This window comes from Pleuronectes platessa, chromosome 13 (assembly GCF_947347685.1).
Source record: "Pleuronectes platessa chromosome 13, fPlePla1.1, whole genome shotgun sequence".
In the NCBI taxonomy this organism is placed as follows: domain Eukaryota; kingdom Metazoa; phylum Chordata; class Actinopteri; order Pleuronectiformes; family Pleuronectidae; genus Pleuronectes; species Pleuronectes platessa.
Genome location: NC_070638.1, coordinates 16,181,495 through 16,200,985, shown reverse-complemented (window position 1 = coordinate 16,200,985; position 19,491 = coordinate 16,181,495). Strand labels below are relative to the sequence as shown.

The window sequence follows — 19,491 nt, the reverse complement described above, 5'->3', positions numbered from 1 at the left end:
ATTGAGGAGTCATGTGTCGTTAAAAAATCTTTTTTGAACAGACACAAAGATTGTCGATGTACTGATTCAAGCCGTGTCCCACACTGTTTTTCATTTTTATTATGAAGCAGAAACAAATTGAATTTCATTGTAAATAACATCATTTGATAGAAGTGTCAGACATTGTAATAAAATAACCTATTTAGATAGGGAGAAATGTATTTATTCAACAACACAATAAATGAATGCATACAGTTCATTATCAGACATGGTCATATGATGACTAAAACAAGTATTTGAAGTTTTTTTAATTATATATACAGATGGACAGACAACTAACATCATTCCGGTTCTTTTTTTTTTAAAAAACATGCAGGGCAGCGTCTTCCTCCATATTGTTCTCACAGGGCAAGAGATCTCCACGGGACATGAGGGTCACACTGGGACAACTGCATCAAGTCCCCGTCCTTCATTCAACAATTCACCTCTGCTTTGTCATTCATATCGTTTCAACAACTCGAGGCCGTCTACTGGGTTTGCGTATGAGGATGGTGCATGTTATGCATGATTGCTTTTTTTGGTTAGCAGTTACATATATGAGTTTGCTTTACATTTAAAAATACAAAAATATATTACCTCTGTAATTATTCAAGGAAAGCATTTGCACATGTAGTAGCAGGATCAGTATCTGTTACCTTCATCGTGACTTTGTTGTACCCCCACACAAGTAACAAGGTCATTTCTATACATGAAATTCAAGTAAACAACATCAGGTCAAACAAAAGGAAAAGTAGATATTGGAGGACCTCATGCATAATGAAGTGTGAGAAACAGAAACCAACCATATCATGTGGAAGTATAAAGGGAAATCGCATCATTTAATTTGTTCTTTCATAAAGAACATGGGGACTAGTTTTCTCAAGTTCGGGTCCGGCCCACTGCTCTGTATCCCGTACAGAAGCACATGCATTTCGGTAGTATCGGTTTCCTGAGCATTTTTTTTTTTTTTTTTTTTTAAACCAGGAACAGAATTGAAAAGAAATTGACTTTCACACAGACTCGTGTCCAGGAAACCGCCCTGTTGGGTATCATTTGGTAAAGCTAGAACATTTACTGACCTCTTACATATGTGTCTATGCAGCGAATAAAATTGCAAAGACTTTTCTTGCGCACATAGGGGCGACAATCATAGGAGAGAGTAGGGAAGAAGACACTTAGAAGGTTTAAATTAAAAATAATTCACTTTTTTTTTTTTTAACCTGGATGTCACGATCTGGGTCCGTATGGCAAATGTGAGCAGAGAGTTGTCTTAAATGATTTTTCTTGAAGAGTTCAAGGAGATGGGAGCAAAACTCAAAATCTTAATTATTTTACAGATGGCTTAGATTGGAGCTCCACGCGGAAACCTGGTAAGGAGAGGGCGAAGGCAGGGGCCTGAAACTGCATCTCATTGTTCATTCTGTTGGGAAGAAGTAATAGATACTGCTTTTCTTCCATGTACAGACTGTACAGAGTTCGGACACGCTCGCTTGTGTGAAGCCTCACAGCCTGACTCTGACATCGAGTTATTTTTTTCCCCTCAGCATACAGTACATATAAAGATCACAACTTGCATAGTGTAACAGCACAGCACACAAAATGAATGTTATGCATCCTTCTCTCCTGCGTTTCTCACCTTCATCAGCTGAATAACTAAAGACCAAGTCCTAACGGGTGATACGTTCTGCAGTCACTTGATGTTCCAACATTTGTGTCTCAACGTCACCTGACACAGAATAATACTGATAGACAAAACAAAACAAATACTGCAGAGATCAGTGTGAGGAGTACACGAGACTTGGAATAGTACTGACTATTTTTCTTTTACGATAAGACTGCGGAGTAGTGGGGGTTACACATGTAGTACTTTGGCTCAGTAGAAAATAGACTCAAAAAGGAATATGTGCACCGAATGCAAACAAGTCTATGAATATTTTCTCTGTACAAAGGTCAGTTGTTTCGTGGTGGTGTCGGGATTTCTACACAGTGGACACGTCGTCTGAGGGCTACAAATAAGTCATGATTTCAAATTCTGTGAAAGTGTTAAATGCTAGCTAAGTGTTCTCCACACTTCCTCTCTAAGTCTTTTACTTATAGCGTTTTTTTTATTAATTTTTTTTTATTGTAAGGTCTTTGTTTGGGCACTTGCCAGGCTTCATTCACAGCATCTCAGCTGTCCTGGCTTGTGTCCGCAAACATCTCCCCCATCTTCATCCGGTCACAATAGGTAGTGGAAATCCACAGTGAGTTTATCCGTAGAAAAAGCCTGCTGTGCTCATAGTGTACCAGTTCAAAATGTTCCTTTCTTAATGCTGATGGTTGTAGATGTATTGAAAGAAGTTTTTAAAAATATGAAAAATAAAAATTTGTCCCAAGTTCTGTTTGCATGAAGAAGGTCAATGTAGTCCAGGTCCATCACACTTTTAGTTCCTATGGAGAAGACAGATGAATATAACTCCACCCTGCCTTGTTGAGTTCATAGTGCAGGGAGAAGACATTCAGACACCTGAAGAAATAAGAGCAATTAGGCATCATGTCCCTGAAATTGGCCCTTTCGAGCTCCCTTAGTTTGTGGTGCACGGGCACATGATGTTTCAGAGTCAAATGCTGGCGGTAACATTAACCAGGCCTTGGTGGAGTTGGGCAAATACTTATTTTTGCTTCTCCCTTCTCTTTTGGTTTTTAGTGTGCTGCTGTTGCCACAGTCCTTTACTCTTCCTCTCGTTGCGTACTTGCCATTTTAGTTCATGGCATGCTGGCGGATAGTGTGAAAGATCCAGTCCATCTTGGTCGTCCAGCCGCCATGGTGAGCGTCGTTCATCTGCTTCATGAAGTAGTCCAGGGCTTCCTGCTCGGTCTTGTCCAGGGCCAGGGTCTTCCTGATGTAGGCGATGTCATCGAATGACTGCAGCTCGGGCATCCCAGAGCCCAGCATCATAGAGAAGAGGTTGATGAAGAGGTTGGCGTGTTGTCGGATCGCCAGGTACGCTTTGTAACACATTTCCTGGAACCTGAGGGGTAGAAGGAAAAAGTTACCTAAGGAGTGGAAGAAATAAACGTGGGGACAGAGAAAACAGACCAGTGGGGTCAAGTGGGAAATTCAGCCACAGAGAGGAGATGGAAGCTCGATCTCAAGCCGTAAGAATACTGCAACCTTTTTCTTTCATCCAAAGATAACAAACTCATGTCCACTGCTGCCGTTACCTTTCGAACTCCCTCGTTTTGGTGCACTCTTGAGTTCCTTTGCTAATAACGATCAAGAAGTCCTGTGTAAGCACAAAAGGCACACGCTCCCTCTTGTACCCGAACTTCTTCTTTTTGTGGTCGAGGAAATGGCCAAAGTCTATGTGGAACAGCTGTGGAAGTAGAAGCAAAAACACAGAATTTAATTAAACACTTAACAGAAAGTACGTACGTGTATATATAACATAGAAAGAATGTCAAATTTAATCTTTACCTGTCCGTCATCTTTCACCATAATGTTGCTATTGTGTCTGTCTCCTATGCCCAGGATAAATGTGGCTACACAGTAGCCTGCACATGATCGTGTGAACAGATCTATGGCCTGGTCGTACCTGACAAATCAAACAAACAGAGAATACTTGTGTCTCAGAGAGGATCCAGTAACTGTGTGGTCACCTCTTCGTCCTACAGCTGTGTAAATCACAGTTTCTGCCACTCACATCTCTCCCTTGTTCTTATCCTTGAGCCACTGGTGCAGTGTGTGGCTGTTGAACTGCAGCGCCCCCTTTAGGCCTCCTTTACATTGGATCTGCATGATGGTGTGCGAGCTCCTCACCACCTCGATCAACCCCACGCAGTCGCCGATTGACAGGCAGCCGTATGGCAGCATTCTGTGAACACAAGCACAGGAAACATCTAGAGAGGCAGGAAAAGGAAAATTATGGAGTCTAAATGAAATGACCTGAAGTGGCTGCCGGGATTTGCCACTAATCTGCATTCAAGCATTGAGAGCAGAACATGAAAGGTCTGGCGCTGTTGAAGTGTACCTTGTCGTTGATGTCACAGTGAAGTGAGGAGCCTACCTGAGATCAAGGCCTTGGTTCTGCCAGATGTTCTCCATTATCTTAATGATCTGCAGCGTCAGCATGTCCTGCCTCAGATCTGCGAAGGCACAGGGAGACAAGGAGGTGAAAGACAGTGAGGTGAGCACTAGCTCGTCTTTGATCAACCCCAAAGATGCATTATGGAGCAGAGCTGTCAAAGTCAGTTTTGTCATACACGGTGCTGCAAAATGCACAAGCAGCTGAGAAAAAGGGTGATTCAAATAACATGACATGTTTTTCTCTGTATTCCGTGTAAAGAGCATAGATGAGCTCATGTTTGTGTAACAGGATATGCCCTACAGGCTTCAACTGAAATTTGCTGCATGCTCAGCAAACAGATTGTCAAGTTGAGTTGTGTGTTCATGGGTGTGTGAGCGAGAGACAGAGACAAAGGGTGGACAAAGAGAGGTAGAGAAATAGAGAACAAGAGAAAAGCACAGAAACAAAACTCACCATCTCCATTTTTGAAGATAATTTCGTTGTTCTGGAAGAGCAGCTCCGACATCATATCTGGGTTTTCCCAGTTGAGCCACAGTGGTCGCTTGGCTGATGACATCATCCTGCATTCCTCCAGGCTGAAACACACACAAGGATGTTTAAAGAAGAAGAGAAACACAAAGTCCTCAGCTGTTGTTCCTGTGCTCTCGATTCCAGACTCAACTAAATATACTGTAAATTAGCTCGTCCCAACTGAGAGATGTGGACTGGTCCACAAAATTAAAGTTCTGTTTGGAAAGCGATGAGTTCATTATGTTCCTAAATGTAATCATACACAAAAGGCCATTTAAATTACACCTAATAGTATTTAAATCCTGAAGGACAGAGAGGTACAAGCAACACCCTCAGAGGAAATAAGCTTTAAATGCCAACCATTAGAGTTAGATAAGAGAGTGCTGATGTACCGGAGGTTCCCGAGCTGATGAGCTGGATTCAGTGGGGAGGTGAAGCTTTGCAGTGCATCCATGTAATCCGGCCTTTTCATCTGCTCCACCAGAAACTTCATTTGAACCTTAGAAGAGATGAAACAATAGTATCAGTTAGTTTTTCCACCAGGACCATTGTCTCATTTTTCAGGCCAGTTTCATAATGAGCAAAAATAAATTGTCATCCTTTACACTAACATAAAATATCTATAGTTTTTTCCATCCTTTCTGCATCGGTTTGCTCGGCCTCTCCCCTTTAGAGAGAATCTAATTCTGTAAGAGAGAATGTAGCAGTTATTAATGCTACTGCTGCTGCTGCTGAGCAGCTGGATGAGTGAGCCAGCCCGGTTAAGTTTCTGTTACAGACTCTTGTCATCTCACACCAAGACTACTGCAACTCCCTTTACCTGTTAGTGCAATCTGAGCTCTGCAGCTCATCCAGAATGCAGCAGCATGACTGGTCTTCAACTAGTGGCTGTCCGGATCCGCTTCAAGACACTAGTACTTGCATACCGTGCTGTGAACAGATCAGGCCAATTCTATGTCCAGGAGATGGTAAAACCTTACAGCCCAGCCCGTCCACTCCGCTCTGCACCGGCCAATCAACAAAATCACATCTGTTTGCTGTCCTAACTCCCAAATGTGGGAAAAGCTCCCCATTGACATCAGGAAGTCTACACTCCTTCCGCCGTAGGCTCTATTAAATCAGTTTGCTAGTTAGCGAGCTAACCAAGACCTCAGCTTAGACAATTAGCAAATTAACAAGTGGCTAAAACATTCTTGTAGCCTCCAGTTAGGTCTTAAATCAAAAATTACCTTCTGTGTTGTATTTTAGCTTTTTCTGTATATCCAAAATAATCTGTTTTTGGATTCATATTATAATAATATCAAGTAAAATCTTCATTAATTTCCAGTACACCAACATTTGTTAATTTTACATAATTTATGATTTTCCTTGATTTATGAATAAAATATAGTCCCTCTAGTTTTCTCCTCTGCAGTATTTTTCTATTGCTGTGTTTTACTTAACATAAGAATCTTGTAGCAACGGAAACTGATGACAATAATGTTTTGACTTTGCTTAATGTCTCTTATCAATAATTCACTTACTTTAACCTAATTAAACACCATCTGATTTAACCTAAACATAATTTAAGTAACTGCTTTTATTAATTATTTGTACGATTTTTTTCCCCTATTACTGTAGGGATGAATCAAGTTTCATTCTTGTATGTTTGAAATATATTTTGCTGTAAGCAGACTGAAGGCAACTGTCCAAATGTATCCCTCTGCTATATATCGCAACATCTGTAAGGCCAGATAGTCCAGATGTTGTCAGGATTAAACTCAACGATTCAGTGGTTCACAATTAACAGGTAGTGGCTGTTAGATTACCTTCTGTGCCTCATCTTTTTTCTCCTGTTTGAGGAGGTCTGTGAGATTGATGAGTTTCTCCATGGCCTCCACCTGTCTGCTCAGGTGCTTCAGATACATGCCACACGCCCGGCAGTATGATTCCAGCAGCAGACCGAACCGCTGGCTCACTGTCTTGTTGTGCATCTCTGACCTGTGAACATACAAGAAAAATAAAACAATTAGATGTTGTTGGTGCCCTGATGGAAAACATTGCATGTTGAAGCCTAATACCTTTCACTTCACCCGCCCCTTCCAAACACAAAAGTGAACCTGTGGTAACCTTCAGTTATCACAAAAACTCAAAAAGTGTTTATTTTGTCAATTCTGGATGACTGTAAAAAGCTACTATGATCATTTTATATTCAATTTCTGCCAATAGATCCCTTTCACCTAAATCTTAAACACTAAACCATTAAATTCAACAAAATTTGGCATCACACTGTTAGGTTCCATAAAAAGTGTTTACCAGTTGGGTCTCAAACAAACAGATACAACTTGTTTTTTTGTATTCACTCACTTTAAATGCCAGAAGAAGAAATGTCCTATCCTCTGATTGGTTAATGCTCTTTTCAGCAAGAAGCGTGCAAGTGGGTTATCAAGGTACTGCTCATACTTGAGAACCTGGAAACAGACACAGACAATAATTTACCATAAAAGCCACTACGAGAGAACATGAAACGAAAACATTGAGAGCATTTTCTTAGAATAAGTCACACTGCTGACTTTACAGTCGAGCCAAATAAAGATGCAACCCACCTGAACTAGCTGAATGAGGTACTGAGAAAGTTTGTCATCTGTTAGATATTTCTCAAGGCACTTCACGGCAAAATCTCTGATCATAGGATCGGGGAAGTTGCAATCTAGCAACTCCATCGCTTGTTCTGGCTTCATAGCAGGCCAGTCCTTTAGAAGGCAATACATCTATAAAAAACAAAGAAACATGGGCTGGTATAAATTTACATAGATAAATAATGTTTAACATTTGTAATTATCAAAGAACTGCATGGCATTGGTTTAACAACCAAGTTAGAGTATCTGTTATGGTACATGATGTCCTTCAAAATAAAGGTGTGTCAGCAGTAGAAACCTGAGCTCACCTGTGCAACCTCATCTCTGGAGTTCCATTTCACAGCCAAGAGGATCTTGGGAAGGATCTCTGGCATGTTGACACAGTCTTGTCTAGAATAAGTTTGGAGATAGAATTAGTTTTTCAACCATAAATTCAGGGTTTCCCTTAGGTTTGGCTGTTTTGGTCAGGTTGGGTCGAGGGGCATTGTGAAAATGGGAATTTCCATTTCATTTTCAACCACAGAGTTAAAAACTCAGAGTTTAAACCACAACACAGGTTGTTGTTTTCACAGTACAATCAGACATTAGCAAGAAGAAAAAAGCAAACGATTATGCTCACTTAGGATACAGGAAGTGAGAATGTCATGACGTAAGCTTTACATTTTTGTGAAGGATCACACTGTGCGCCATAGAAAAGGAAATTGCTAAAACAGGACTTACAGTGAATGGATTTGAAATGCTATTTAATCATCCTCTCATGGCTCTCTGACAAAGTAACAGTGTTTGGCTGCGTACCAAAATTTCTCTAGTCTGTCTGAAGACAGCTCACTGTCTCAGAGACCACTAGCCATCTAACTGAGTCACTGCAGCGAGACCACTCCTCTCTCACAGTCCTCAATCCACTCGCTAAATTGTTTTTTCTGACCGTTAACATTTTTCACACTGCAGTCTTTTTGGGATCATCGTCTGTGACAGATGTAATTTTTAGCTAAAGTCCTGCAGGTCAAGCTCTATAAGGGGGGGGTGGATGAGGGGGTAGAACAGACAAAGATTAAGTATAGAAAGACTCGAAAACACTCAATATCCTAGCAACATAATAAAGCAGAAATAACCCATAATGCATTTCCGTTAAAACCACAGTTACAATTGTATGTTCTCCATTCTAAAAGAATACCCGTTATGGTTTTACTTCATGGTCGATACAGTGTTTTATTTCTCCAGTGAATACTCAGTATAGTTTTTCTTTCATTCAGTTTAGGTGATGCACCCAAGTCTGATCATTGTACGGAAAATCCTGCCCATACAACAGTGGAATTCGTAAAAATGTAATGATTTTCATAAGGGAGCGTTTATATCCAATCCTAACAAACCACTCATACACCTTAAAAAAAAAACTATCCATGATATACAACCATATACACATTACCTGTGCCTCCACAGAAAGTCTTTCTCCTGCTCTGTGATGTCAGACAGCGGGTCTCTGTTGCACACCTGCCGCATCTGCTCGTTGTCAGTGTCAGTCAGGGGGTTGTCACGCGCCAGTCTGTTACTCTATGAAACCATAGAACTCACTTTAATAATACACACAGAACCACATGGAGACAACGCTGACGAGTGTCACCTAAAACTTCACATGTGAATAAGACAGTGATTCGATGTCAACCTCTGTGATGTGATTGATTTATGTGGCAGATGCTCAAGATTTAAAAAAAATTCCTTCGATGACTCAGATTAGTGAAGCAAAAACATTAAACAAACAACAAATGCTTTTTATCTTACCAAACCAGTGTGGCAGTAATTGAAGCCAAGCTCTCTGGATATATTCCAATTCGCATGTTCCTCAATGATGGTCATGTCGGGGAACTTGACAGGGCAACTGAAGTGGTCGAACTCTAGCTCAAGACAAGGGGTTTCCTGCGTGTTCAGAAAAAGTGGTCAGAGGGTTTAATTCAATCAAAGAATTGTGCCTGGATCAATGACTTATTAATTAAGTAGAATTAGAAGCTTGGTTGCTTAAATCTGGGCAGCCCAAATCCAGCCCTGTAGCTCTATAGGTTGTCATAAGCTCAATTAAAATTGGGACATGAAGCTTGGAGGTCATAAGCAGACACAAGCATAATACATGCATTGTGGTTGTACGTCATGCTAGCCAGAGGAAGTTAATGTTTTAAATCATGTCATTCCATGTATTTGATTGGGAATTATATTACTAACCCTAACCCTACCTTGTTGGGGTTGGAGCCTGTGACGCCGATAGGGTTGAGCAGGTCTTCTAGGCCATGTGGGACAGGCCATAGGTTGAGAGCCATCTTCCCTGCTACTAGTGTGTGGGTGTAGTCAAACAGGTTGATGTTGCCCCAGGCAAGAGGACAGTGCTCCTACAGGAAAATAGCAGCAGGATGATGCATATGAAGATGATTAAACAGTCAACAGCTCAGGGCTATGAAGAAGGAAAGCGCAGTGCAGCTCGCAGGGAAGTTGTATATATTCCACTTCTCCATTCACTGACCTTTTTAACTCTTCTGACTCACTAAATAAACAGAAATCGAAATGACAACCCTGCATCCAAGCATAGTAGAATCTTTAAGTGACAGTTGATGTTATAATTCCTGATTAGATTTTCATGAAATAACATGCTGGTAGTAATAAAATTATATTAAAGTCTGTAATTTGGGATATGAATTGGCCTTTTAGGTCTGAAGGAAAACAGAAAATGATGCATGTTATCTACAATTAGTGTTTAGTATGACACCCTGCTGACACTATATCTAAGCTGTATTAACATACATATACATACAAGTTATATACAACTTCAATGTAGCGTTTCACTGCTAACCTCTTTGGCTCCCTTCCTCCCTTTCACAGAGCAGATGGAGAGGCAGAGTCTGGCGGCACGGGGGATGTCAGGAATGTACATGTCGTAGTTCAGCCACTCATTCCACCTGTAATAAACAAGGAAACAAACATTAGCATAATCAATCTTGTTTCTGATGCAAAGTGGAGCGAAATTCCAGAGTATAAAACACTACTCCTCATTGTGTATTACCTGGGGTTCGAACAGGGCACCCGCTGGGTGTTGACATTGTCACACAGCTGCTCTCCACCGTGGTATATCCCAGTCCTGACGTAGATCTAGAGAAGGCACAAGAACAACAGATTATTTACTAAGCCCCTGAGTCATAACAGTATCTTTCACGGGATGAAGTACAGGAGATGTTAAGATTTTGTTTTAGTCAATGCAGAAAAAAGCATAGAATCTTTAAAGAAAGTCAGATGAAGTAGGGACAGCACCACACTGCATTTGTACCTTGTCAATGTCTCTGATGTTGACGTTGACGTAAGTGGCACACAGTATCCTGATCCTCAGTGTTCCACTGATGGTCCATAGAGCCTTGGTGGCTGTTTCGCCATTCATGTAGGGCGTTGCTGTAGATATTCGCCTCGCATACGACGGCATTGTGAAGTTGTCGATGGGCAACTGGGAATACAGGCTGTCTTTTGCCATTAGCATCAGGTTGGGCATCCGTCCAAGCATGATACAGCTGCGCACATACTGTTGAGCACAGTCAAATTGACATTTTGAAGCAATTCTTGCTGTTTGACATTTCGAAGCCATTCAAATTCCTAGGTTTATTAACATCTGAATTACTGAATTTTACAATGACAACTCTGCAATAACAGACATACAGCACTTTGTACTTAACATACCATGATATGTATGGTCTATTCTTGAATCAGCACATTATACAGGCAGCATATATTTCTGTAAATTGCATTTCATGTCATGAATGTCAAGCCCCATTTGGACTGGATGATAATTTGACGTGAGGTAGATCTCTTCCCCCTTTAAGTTCAATAGCATCAGATAAGCTATGATTAAATTAGATTACCTTGTACTGACTCAGGGGATATTTCTCCAGTAAGTACTCGTCACAGCCGCACACTTTGAGGATGTATTTTCCCTGATACTCCTGCACACACATCTTTAACTGCTCCTGGGAGAGCAGCATGCTGCGTGTCTTCTTACGGATGGCTTCCGCAATCACCTGCTCCGGCACATAGTCATGGTTGATCTTGAGGGTGTACTTCTGTTTGTCATTGCTGGGTGACACAATAACCCAAATGACAACGATGATTTGACCTGAGGGAAAGAAAATTAAAAGAAACATTTTATCATTTTATCCACACACCAAGGGAAGGTACTAAGAGAGAAATGTGAATGTTTATAAAATATATTGTGATGTTGTCATTGCAGGGAAGATTTGCTTCCCAGTGGCTGCAGTAAGATGTCTTACCTTTATCTAGTTTGTTATAGATGTGCCGGGGAAGTTCTACTGAGGATTCTACATTGGGAGGGTACACATATAAAGCTCTACTGTGGGGTCCGTTACTGTCTCTGAGGTCCACGGCATCTTTGCAAACATTTAAAATGTTTCTTCTGAAGTCCTGCACCTCCGGATCTTTCACCAAATCAAACTCACATATAGGCATTCCAATAGCAAAACCTATGAGGGAGCAAGTGAATAATAAAAGTGAGTTGTGAGTCCTTTAACCTCAAAATGAATTGAGGTGCATTTTTCATGTCACATCAAATAATACGTTGCATTTCATAACACAATATATGTTGTGACCAGTTAAATCCAATGGTATTATGTTAATCCTCCTCACTCTGTGTCATAACATTGCCAAGGACAACAGCTATTATAGTATATTACTGTATGCTGCAGCATATTGGTTTGTAACTACATAAGATGTCAAGAAACATACCTATCTCTCGGTTGAGAATTTTCTCTTCCCTGTTGCCCACTGGCTCAATAACTTTGAGGAAGGCCTGGAAGAGTCTGAGATCGCACAACCTCCTGGTCTCATCGTAAAACTCCTCCCGCTCTGCCTCCTGGGTGACACTGACAAAGATGTAGGAGCTCTCCTCCTGCAGCAGATGGTACAGAGGGTACTTCCTGGCCTCTTTGAAAAGCTCATGCTTGACTGTGATGAGTGTGGCCTCCCGAAGGCACTCCAATGTGAGAATCATGCCATTTGGCAGAAGGCAGTCGACTAGGATGCTGGGGGGCATCAAGTGCATCCCCCATAGTTCTCCTGAGGATGGCCTGGGAGGCATGGTTGTGCCAGCAAATCTGCTCTTTTCAGAGGCTGGTAATTATCAGATGAGTGATGCCAGCTAACTGTGAGAGAGAAGAAAACAGAATTATATAACAACCTCTGACCTGTGGACAGACCTAATACAGACGCTTGTGGTTAGGATCTGACTTCAGAGATGGTGTAAATGTACAGTAGCAGAATATAAAAATGTTAAAGTGAACTCCTGAGGGTTTTCTAAAAGGTATTATGAGCTTCCAAACGTCTTCTATAATTTAGTTACATTACATAGGAAAGCCTACAGCAGCATTAGGGTTACATAGTACTAAAACTGGGTTTTTGTTTTTAATGTGCTCACCACACTGTACACAGTTACTATGTGGAGATATTAACACAGACAATAGCAACACGCTAATAACTTAACACAACTTGCAACCAATGGAGACGTCCCACTGTTAATTACGTTATTATGACGTTAGCATCAAGGCTAACGATAACACAGCTTGTCAATGCAAACTTTAGCTCTAGTGAATTTAAGCTAACAGTGGTGTCAAATGAAAAGCATTTGAAAAGCCATGTAAACAAACGTGTTAGCAAACACACAGTTCAGTGTGACTAACGCTGCTAAGGTTCAGCTTTCAGCCCAAGCTTGACAGTCGCCTCGACTGGTCCCAGTGTAACGCTGCTGCTGCTGCTGTGTTTTGTTTCTCTGCTAGCTAGCTCACCGTGCTAGCCAGGTTCCCTGAGCAGATCAATGTCATTTTAAAATATGAAAAACATCCGCTCAGGCACAAGCTAATGTGACGTTACCGCAATAAAACGGGTGCGATCCCACCGCTTGTTGTGAACCTGTGAAACTCGTTTGGTTGAAAGTAAAAGCAAACACACAACACAACATGAAGGGAGAAAAAAACAAATATTAGGCTACCTGTGTCAGACAGCTATCACCACCCGGTTAGCCGCGGCTAGCTCTGGAAGACCCATTCGTGCCCGCTCTGGAAGTCTCACCCAGCGGTGCTAGCTCTCCAGCCGCACTTCATCCAAACAATGCTACAGAGGGCCCGGGACAGTCCCGCTTCACTGGGATAAAAAGACGCCCCTAGCTCCCGGTGAAGTGGCCACTATTCTGCAGTGGAATAAATGTATAATGCTTCATAATGCTCTTCGTCGTGCTGTCCCGAAAACACACACACTAGCAGTTTGGCAGCGAGCTAGCTCCGCGCAGCAAGGCTAGCAGCAGCTTGGGGATTGCTAGCAGGCTCCTCATCAGCAGCACGCACCGCCCACACACACGCACACGCACACACGCGCACTCTCTCTCTCTCTCTCTCGCAGTGTCATGAGGTGAGACTGGGGGATTCACGGGAAGCGGGTCTGACTCTGTCGAGATTCCAGCGAAGAGCACATGAGAGAAACAGTGGCTGAGCTGTTGTGTATTTTTCTGCAGACAGGTCACAATGTGGAGCCCGAAGCTAATCCCCCCTGCAGCGTGTGCATGTTTCTCCTCCGGGAGGAAACGTGGAGTGAAGACGTGGAGCTGGTAGTTGCAGATCTCTGATTACAACACGGGGTGTTTATTACTGGGTTGATCAATTACACTATGTTGAATTTCAATGGGATTCAAGCCATGATGTGACCATGGGATTGAGCTCCTGATAGAGGAGCACTTTGTTTCTTTATTACATGATGATCATTTGTTACAGCTGCAGAGCCACTTGTGTTTGTGTTTGTGTGTGTGTGTGTGCGCGTGTGTGCGTGCGTGCGTGCGTGACCACTGCACCATCATTGTAATGCATGAAGCTGCTGTTATCATTAATAGGCAAGAGTGAACTTCTCGACCCTATGTATGAGGAAACATAATTATTGATTAATTATATTTTTCTTCAGATGTATCATTTTATTCTATTTAATTTATGTTCTATTTTATTTATTTATTAAATGTATTGCTTAGCTATTTGCTTTCTCTGAGTTTTTATTCACTTTAATCTTCTCTTTTTTATTTCTGGTACTTATTCTTCTCATAGCATTTTATATTTATTTCACCTTCATCATTTTCACATTTCTTTTATTATTTTATCCTTTTCCCTTTGACATCTCTTTTAGCCTTTATTATTTAATCTTTATTCTTTTCACATCTTCGTTAGCATTTTATTATTTACTGAAACATTTTTACATCCATTTTAGCATTTTTTTCATCTTTTGTGTTTTCACATCTTTATTTGGCATTTTAATTATTTCAGATTTATTCATTTCATATCTCTTTTGTTATTTTATTTACGACAGCATCTTGCTGTGGATGTATCTTTGTCTTGCTTGTATTCTGCACAGCTCTTTGTGTTACATTGTATGCATTAAAGGTGCTATTCAAATATTTTCTGGCACAATTTTATTTCATCGCTATTCGTGTATACACAAAAATAGGTAAAAGGCCTACTGCATACCGGTCATTAGTCATAATTGGTCATCGTGGTGGTGAGTATAAAATAAGAATATGTTATTGTTTTAGAAAACTATTTTAATTCCAAATCAGGAAAGACAAATTCTCAAAGTTGTGCAAAGTGGCTCAACATCAAAGTTTGAACACAGAAGACATTTTTTAGGAAAAACAGGGCAGTGTTTTACAATGTCTGTTTTTTGGTAATCTCATATTTGTTGGCAATATAATATAATGTAGTATAATACACTGGATTTAAAATTACTGGTAGAATAAACTTCCCCGTAAACAAGTAACCACAGGGGATTTTATAATCCTCTAACACAATGCAAAACCCAGTCCTAGTTTTCCCTGTACAGGAGCCAACTGCACTTTTGACAGTTTCCGCCTCGGAACATTCACTCCACTTTTATAAACAGTCACATCCTCAGGCTGCAGTGAATCTCATCTGTTCCACATGTCTCAGCTGACAAGGAAAGTTTGCTAGGGGTCACAGCCAGGTTGTTTGGATCCAACCATCCTTGTCATGTCACGTGTCCGCCATCAAACCACCAAATGATTGGCTTTCGCAGCCGCCGAATGTATTTCACCTCTTGATCTTCCCTATCTCTTCACAGAGTCTGGAGAGGTACTGTGTGAGCTTCACCATCACGATGATGAGGACCCCCCCTGTGATCATGCAGGAGGGCCAGAGCAGCGAGTGGAGCACGACTCTGTGGTCGTACAGCCGGGTCAGGAGGACGGTCTCCTGCTGCTCGGAGGGGTCGTAGTAACAGGGGACCTGCTGGTTGACCTTCAGGCTCTCGGAGATATTCATAATCATGGTGTGCATGGCCGAGCTGTCCCTCTGGCATCTGGGCACATAGAAACACTGCAAGGACAGGATGGAGGCACACGGAGGTTATTTAGAGGGCAAGGATTTTTGTATATTTCACAACACCGACTACATTTTCTTTTAGCTTGACCAGGAAAAATTACAAAATCCTATCTGCTAACATTTTCTGCACTGGGAGCAGAGTGCATCTATAATCAGGCCAACATCTGACAGCCGCTGCCAACATTTGAAACGGTTCAGTAATTCCTTGTATTTTCCCTCTGGCACAGTACTCACTTTGGAGCTGGCGTCCTGGGTCTCTTCATTGTGAGATAAACGGCTGACACGGCCCGTGTTATTGACGCTCACGTAGACCTGCAGACAGGGGTATTTGGAGACTCTCCAGCAGTCTGACCCACAGTTGTAGGAACAGTTCATGTCTGCTGTGACCGTGGAGTTGCGAACAACACACACACCCTCCTCTGTCCACACACTGTGTTGACATTTAAATGAAGATTCAATTTAATGCAGAACAGGGCAAGCATTTCGAGGGGTCTGTTGGTGTGAAATCGACTCGGTTTGGGATGTAAATTGTCCCAGAAAAATCTGGTTTCATAAAGAGTATTTATTTTTGCAATTTTCAGCTTGAGAGAGCACTGACTCAGTTTTTCACAAGGCACGTGTGATGAATTAAACATGTTTCTGGCAGGAGGTTAACTCCTACGTAAGGTGTTTGAATAAAAGGCCTGTACCTGTCTGCATAGGAGCGTAATGTGGTGATCCCCAGGACAAAGTACATCATGACAGATGAGAGGATCATTCCCAGACCCAGGAGAAGGGCCCGATCTTCACCAGGCTTTAGAGCTGTCACTGTCTTCTTTTTGTCTAATAAATCTACCCCTCGCAATTTCTGGTAGATTGAGCTGATGATGGAAAATGACAAAGCACATGAAAATCCAACCTCTGTTTTTTTTTAGTGGATGTTCAGGCCTGGAACTGTATAAACCTTGTTACCTCCTCTCATTTCCTCTCACCGCGCCTCTTGTATTTTTGGCCCCTGCCACAAAGAACATCTTTCCAGATGATCTACGTCCTCCTGTGTTCGCTGAGGCCGAACGGAAAGATTGTTGAAAAGACCTGTGAAGAATCACAGCCTATTTTATATTTAGCTGTAATGCAGTATTGTCGGAAAAACACTTTCCCCAGCAGGATCGTGAACAGAGCAGAAAGCCTAAGCCACCGGTCGCAGAGCAAACTTGCAATGAAAGAGAAACATGTACCGTACCTTTGGTGCATGTTTGCTGTGAAAATCAGGGTTTTTTAAAAATAAGTCCAGTTTTGTACGAAAGAAATAAGAATCCCGACAACCCTGCAAAACGAGCAATGCCTGAATATGGGAGTGTTATGCTGGGCTGGGACCGGAAGTACCCCAGGTAAACATCACGTTTTGAACACAATGCAACTCTACAAAAGGGTAAACAAGACGGCAGATGATAGGTGTTAATGCTGATGAGGCGCTGCGTGAAAAAAAAAACTTACCTGCTGTATCCTGTACACTTCAGCTGTCAACACAAAGTCATTGGCTCCTCTCTTGACACAACAACAACACCTTGCATGTGCCTCCTCCTGCTCCCTGCAGCTCCTATAGCATTGCAGAAAACACAGTATTCAGCGCTGCACATGAGGCTTTCAGCCCCATAAACCACATTAGCCTTGATTCAGAGGCAAAAGAATGGGCAGCCGGGACATTATGAGTTGTTAGTTTTGGGTCTGCCGAGCGTTAGCGTCAAGGTGAGGGTCAATGCAAACCCACTCATGAAATTGCCAGGTATTTATTCACAAACAGGATTTATGACAAATGTCTTTACGTGACCGTGTTGTTAAGCGTGCACGGTCATTTGCTCACATCAAATCTGTGATGTCATGGCCCTGTCTAAATCAATAGTGAGCTGCATCATGACCCAGAGGAAGTAGCAATACATCATGGACGAGTCAACAATCTAGTCACATTATTTATTTACTCTCCTTCAGATGCAGAATAGTCATTATGGAATGGAATAGGCTTTATGTTGCTGGGTATTTTTGTAGCCTCTAACATTTTCGTTTTTGCAGAGAATAACAACCCGACCAGAGGGAGCAGCAAAGCTCGAAAACAAGCCAACACGTTCCTTTTAGATGAGTAATTTCCTTATTGTATTACATTCCCAGCTGCGTTGGGGAAATGTTGCTGAGAGAAAACCCCAGTGTGACATGACACATCTGAAAGAGCCCGCAAAAGTTCCCTCGAAACATTCCATGCGAGGTTGCATGCTGCGTGTGTGCACAACAAACAGTTTTACACTTACATGTATATTTTTTCTGCTTGCGTATTACAACCTCCCAACGTTTCTCCTCTGTCAAGGCACGTTGGCCGTTGGCCCTCTACAGCCTCAAGTTCCACACATAACTGTATTCATTTCAGCTAAACATGGAGACGCACACGGTCAGAAACGTCACCTCACCCCTTGCATTGCAGTCCAGCAAAAAAAAGTGCCAGGTGACTTCCTACCTAATAACTTATAAGGAATAACTGGTGTCCTTAATGACATGTTGGACAGGCCGTCTCACTCGGGTTTAGAGCTTGACCTTGCATAGCCTTCTGTGTCAGCTACAGGGAAGGAAACACATTTATACCATGAAATATAGTAAATTTATAGTAAATTAAAGTACATATTGTCCATATTTCAAATTGGATTACTTTACATGAAAACTCTGTTTTAGCTTGATCATTTTCTCATTTATTAAGACTGACAGTGATTACAAACATTTTCACATGGCAATAAAATAGCATAGTTACTCCTAAGATAATCAGACCAATGAAAATCTGAAATGATTGAAGTGAAATGGCTAAAACTGAACTGAAGTGGAAACAGTATCATAGCCATCGGGTGTAGGAGGGGATCTGAACGACAGCCACCGACTCGAAAAGTAGATTTAAAATAAATCCTCATATCTCTGCCTATTAAAAAAGCTACTGAGTCTGCAGTGGAGGGGGACAGTCTGAGGAGCTGCTTCAGCTCGCAGCGCTGGTGTGAAACTGCTTATCCTAGCAGGAATGCATTGTTCACATTTCCCTATTATAACTTTAATGAAGTACATATCCTGAGCCGAGGGCCGATGGGATCAGCTGACCTCACTGTATAATATTTATGGGTGTGTCCTTGGTTGGTGTTTCTTCCATCTGCCCCTCTCACATCTTGTGACACTGAAGGCCTGACTGAATGAGGAACAAACCTAAATGGCACGTGGTAGACAGATAATAACACAAACTACAAAGAAAGACAAAAACACAGCAAAGACAAATAAAAAGTAAAATAAACAAACAAAAAGTGACTAATTTGAGGAGGTAACTAGAACCTAACAGTCCTCTTATTAAACCTCATTTAACAGGATCTATCATTCAATCTATCCACATTTTGGGGGAAACTGCTCCAAATTGGATCAAATTTAAATATCTATCCCCTAAACATTTTTTTCATCAAGATACATGAATTATTCTCAGAGCAATCAAACATTTACAAGAAAGTAAGTGATAAAAAATGGTTCTGCTCCCATGTAATGGTTTCTCCCCTGACTCAGACTGGATCCTTTCACAGAGTTTCATGGTGATACATCGAGTAGTTTTTGTGTAATCCTACTTAATATCAGACAAACATAACCTCCTTGACAGATGTAAATAGAAATGACACAACACAACCACAAAGAGACAAAAAAACAACTACAAAAAGATTCAAAACAACAACAAAAACAGCCAAAAGAAAACAAAGGGACACACAACAGCCATGTTTTGTGTTGTTTTGTGTCTAATTTCTGTTGGTTGACACAGCTTTTTATGTGTCTGTGCCTCATAATTCACCCAATTGTTTTTTACTTTCTGTGGATTTTATTGAGCTC

The 19,491-nt window shown here is 41.5% G+C and overlaps 2 protein-coding genes across 3 annotated transcripts; both read right to left on the bottom strand.

The window, feature by feature from the left end:
- Nucleotides 1-83: 83 nt before the first annotated feature.
- On the bottom strand, nt 84-13,604 carry LOC128454486 (phosphatidylinositol 4,5-bisphosphate 3-kinase catalytic subunit alpha isoform). Of its 2 annotated transcripts, none has more exons than XM_053437902.1 (21): nt 13,239-13,604; nt 11,981-12,396; nt 11,509-11,718; nt 11,104-11,354; nt 10,521-10,766; nt 10,260-10,345; nt 10,050-10,155; nt 9,439-9,591; nt 8,993-9,127; nt 8,640-8,764; nt 7,522-7,603; nt 7,181-7,345; nt 6,942-7,045; nt 6,404-6,575; nt 4,988-5,094; nt 4,539-4,660; nt 4,065-4,143; nt 3,702-3,872; nt 3,476-3,593; nt 3,223-3,374; nt 84-3,029 (listed from the first exon to the last, which is right to left on the bottom strand). In XM_053437902.1, the coding sequence occupies exons 2-21, from the start codon at nt 12,330-12,332 to the stop codon at nt 2,759-2,761; spliced, it is 3,207 nt and encodes a 1,068-aa protein (XP_053293877.1). In that variant the 5' UTR covers nt 12,333-12,396; nt 13,239-13,604; the 3' UTR covers nt 84-2,758. The 2 variants fall into 2 exon arrangements, with proteins under 2 accessions (XP_053293877.1, XP_053293878.1); XM_053437903.1 differs by lacking the exon at nt 13,239-13,604 and adding an exon at nt 12,931-12,986.
- A 1,726-nt stretch (nt 13,605-15,330) lies between these two features.
- LOC128455106 (calcium-activated potassium channel subunit beta-2-like) lies at nt 15,331-16,730 on the bottom strand. The gene is made up of 4 exons (XM_053438744.1): nt 16,573-16,730; nt 16,311-16,481; nt 15,856-16,051; nt 15,331-15,615 (listed from the first exon to the last, which is right to left on the bottom strand). The coding sequence occupies exons 1-4, from the start codon at nt 16,629-16,631 to the stop codon at nt 15,331-15,333; spliced, it is 711 nt and encodes a 236-aa protein (XP_053294719.1). The 5' UTR covers nt 16,632-16,730.
- Between the last annotated feature and the right edge of the window lie 2,761 nt (nt 16,731-19,491).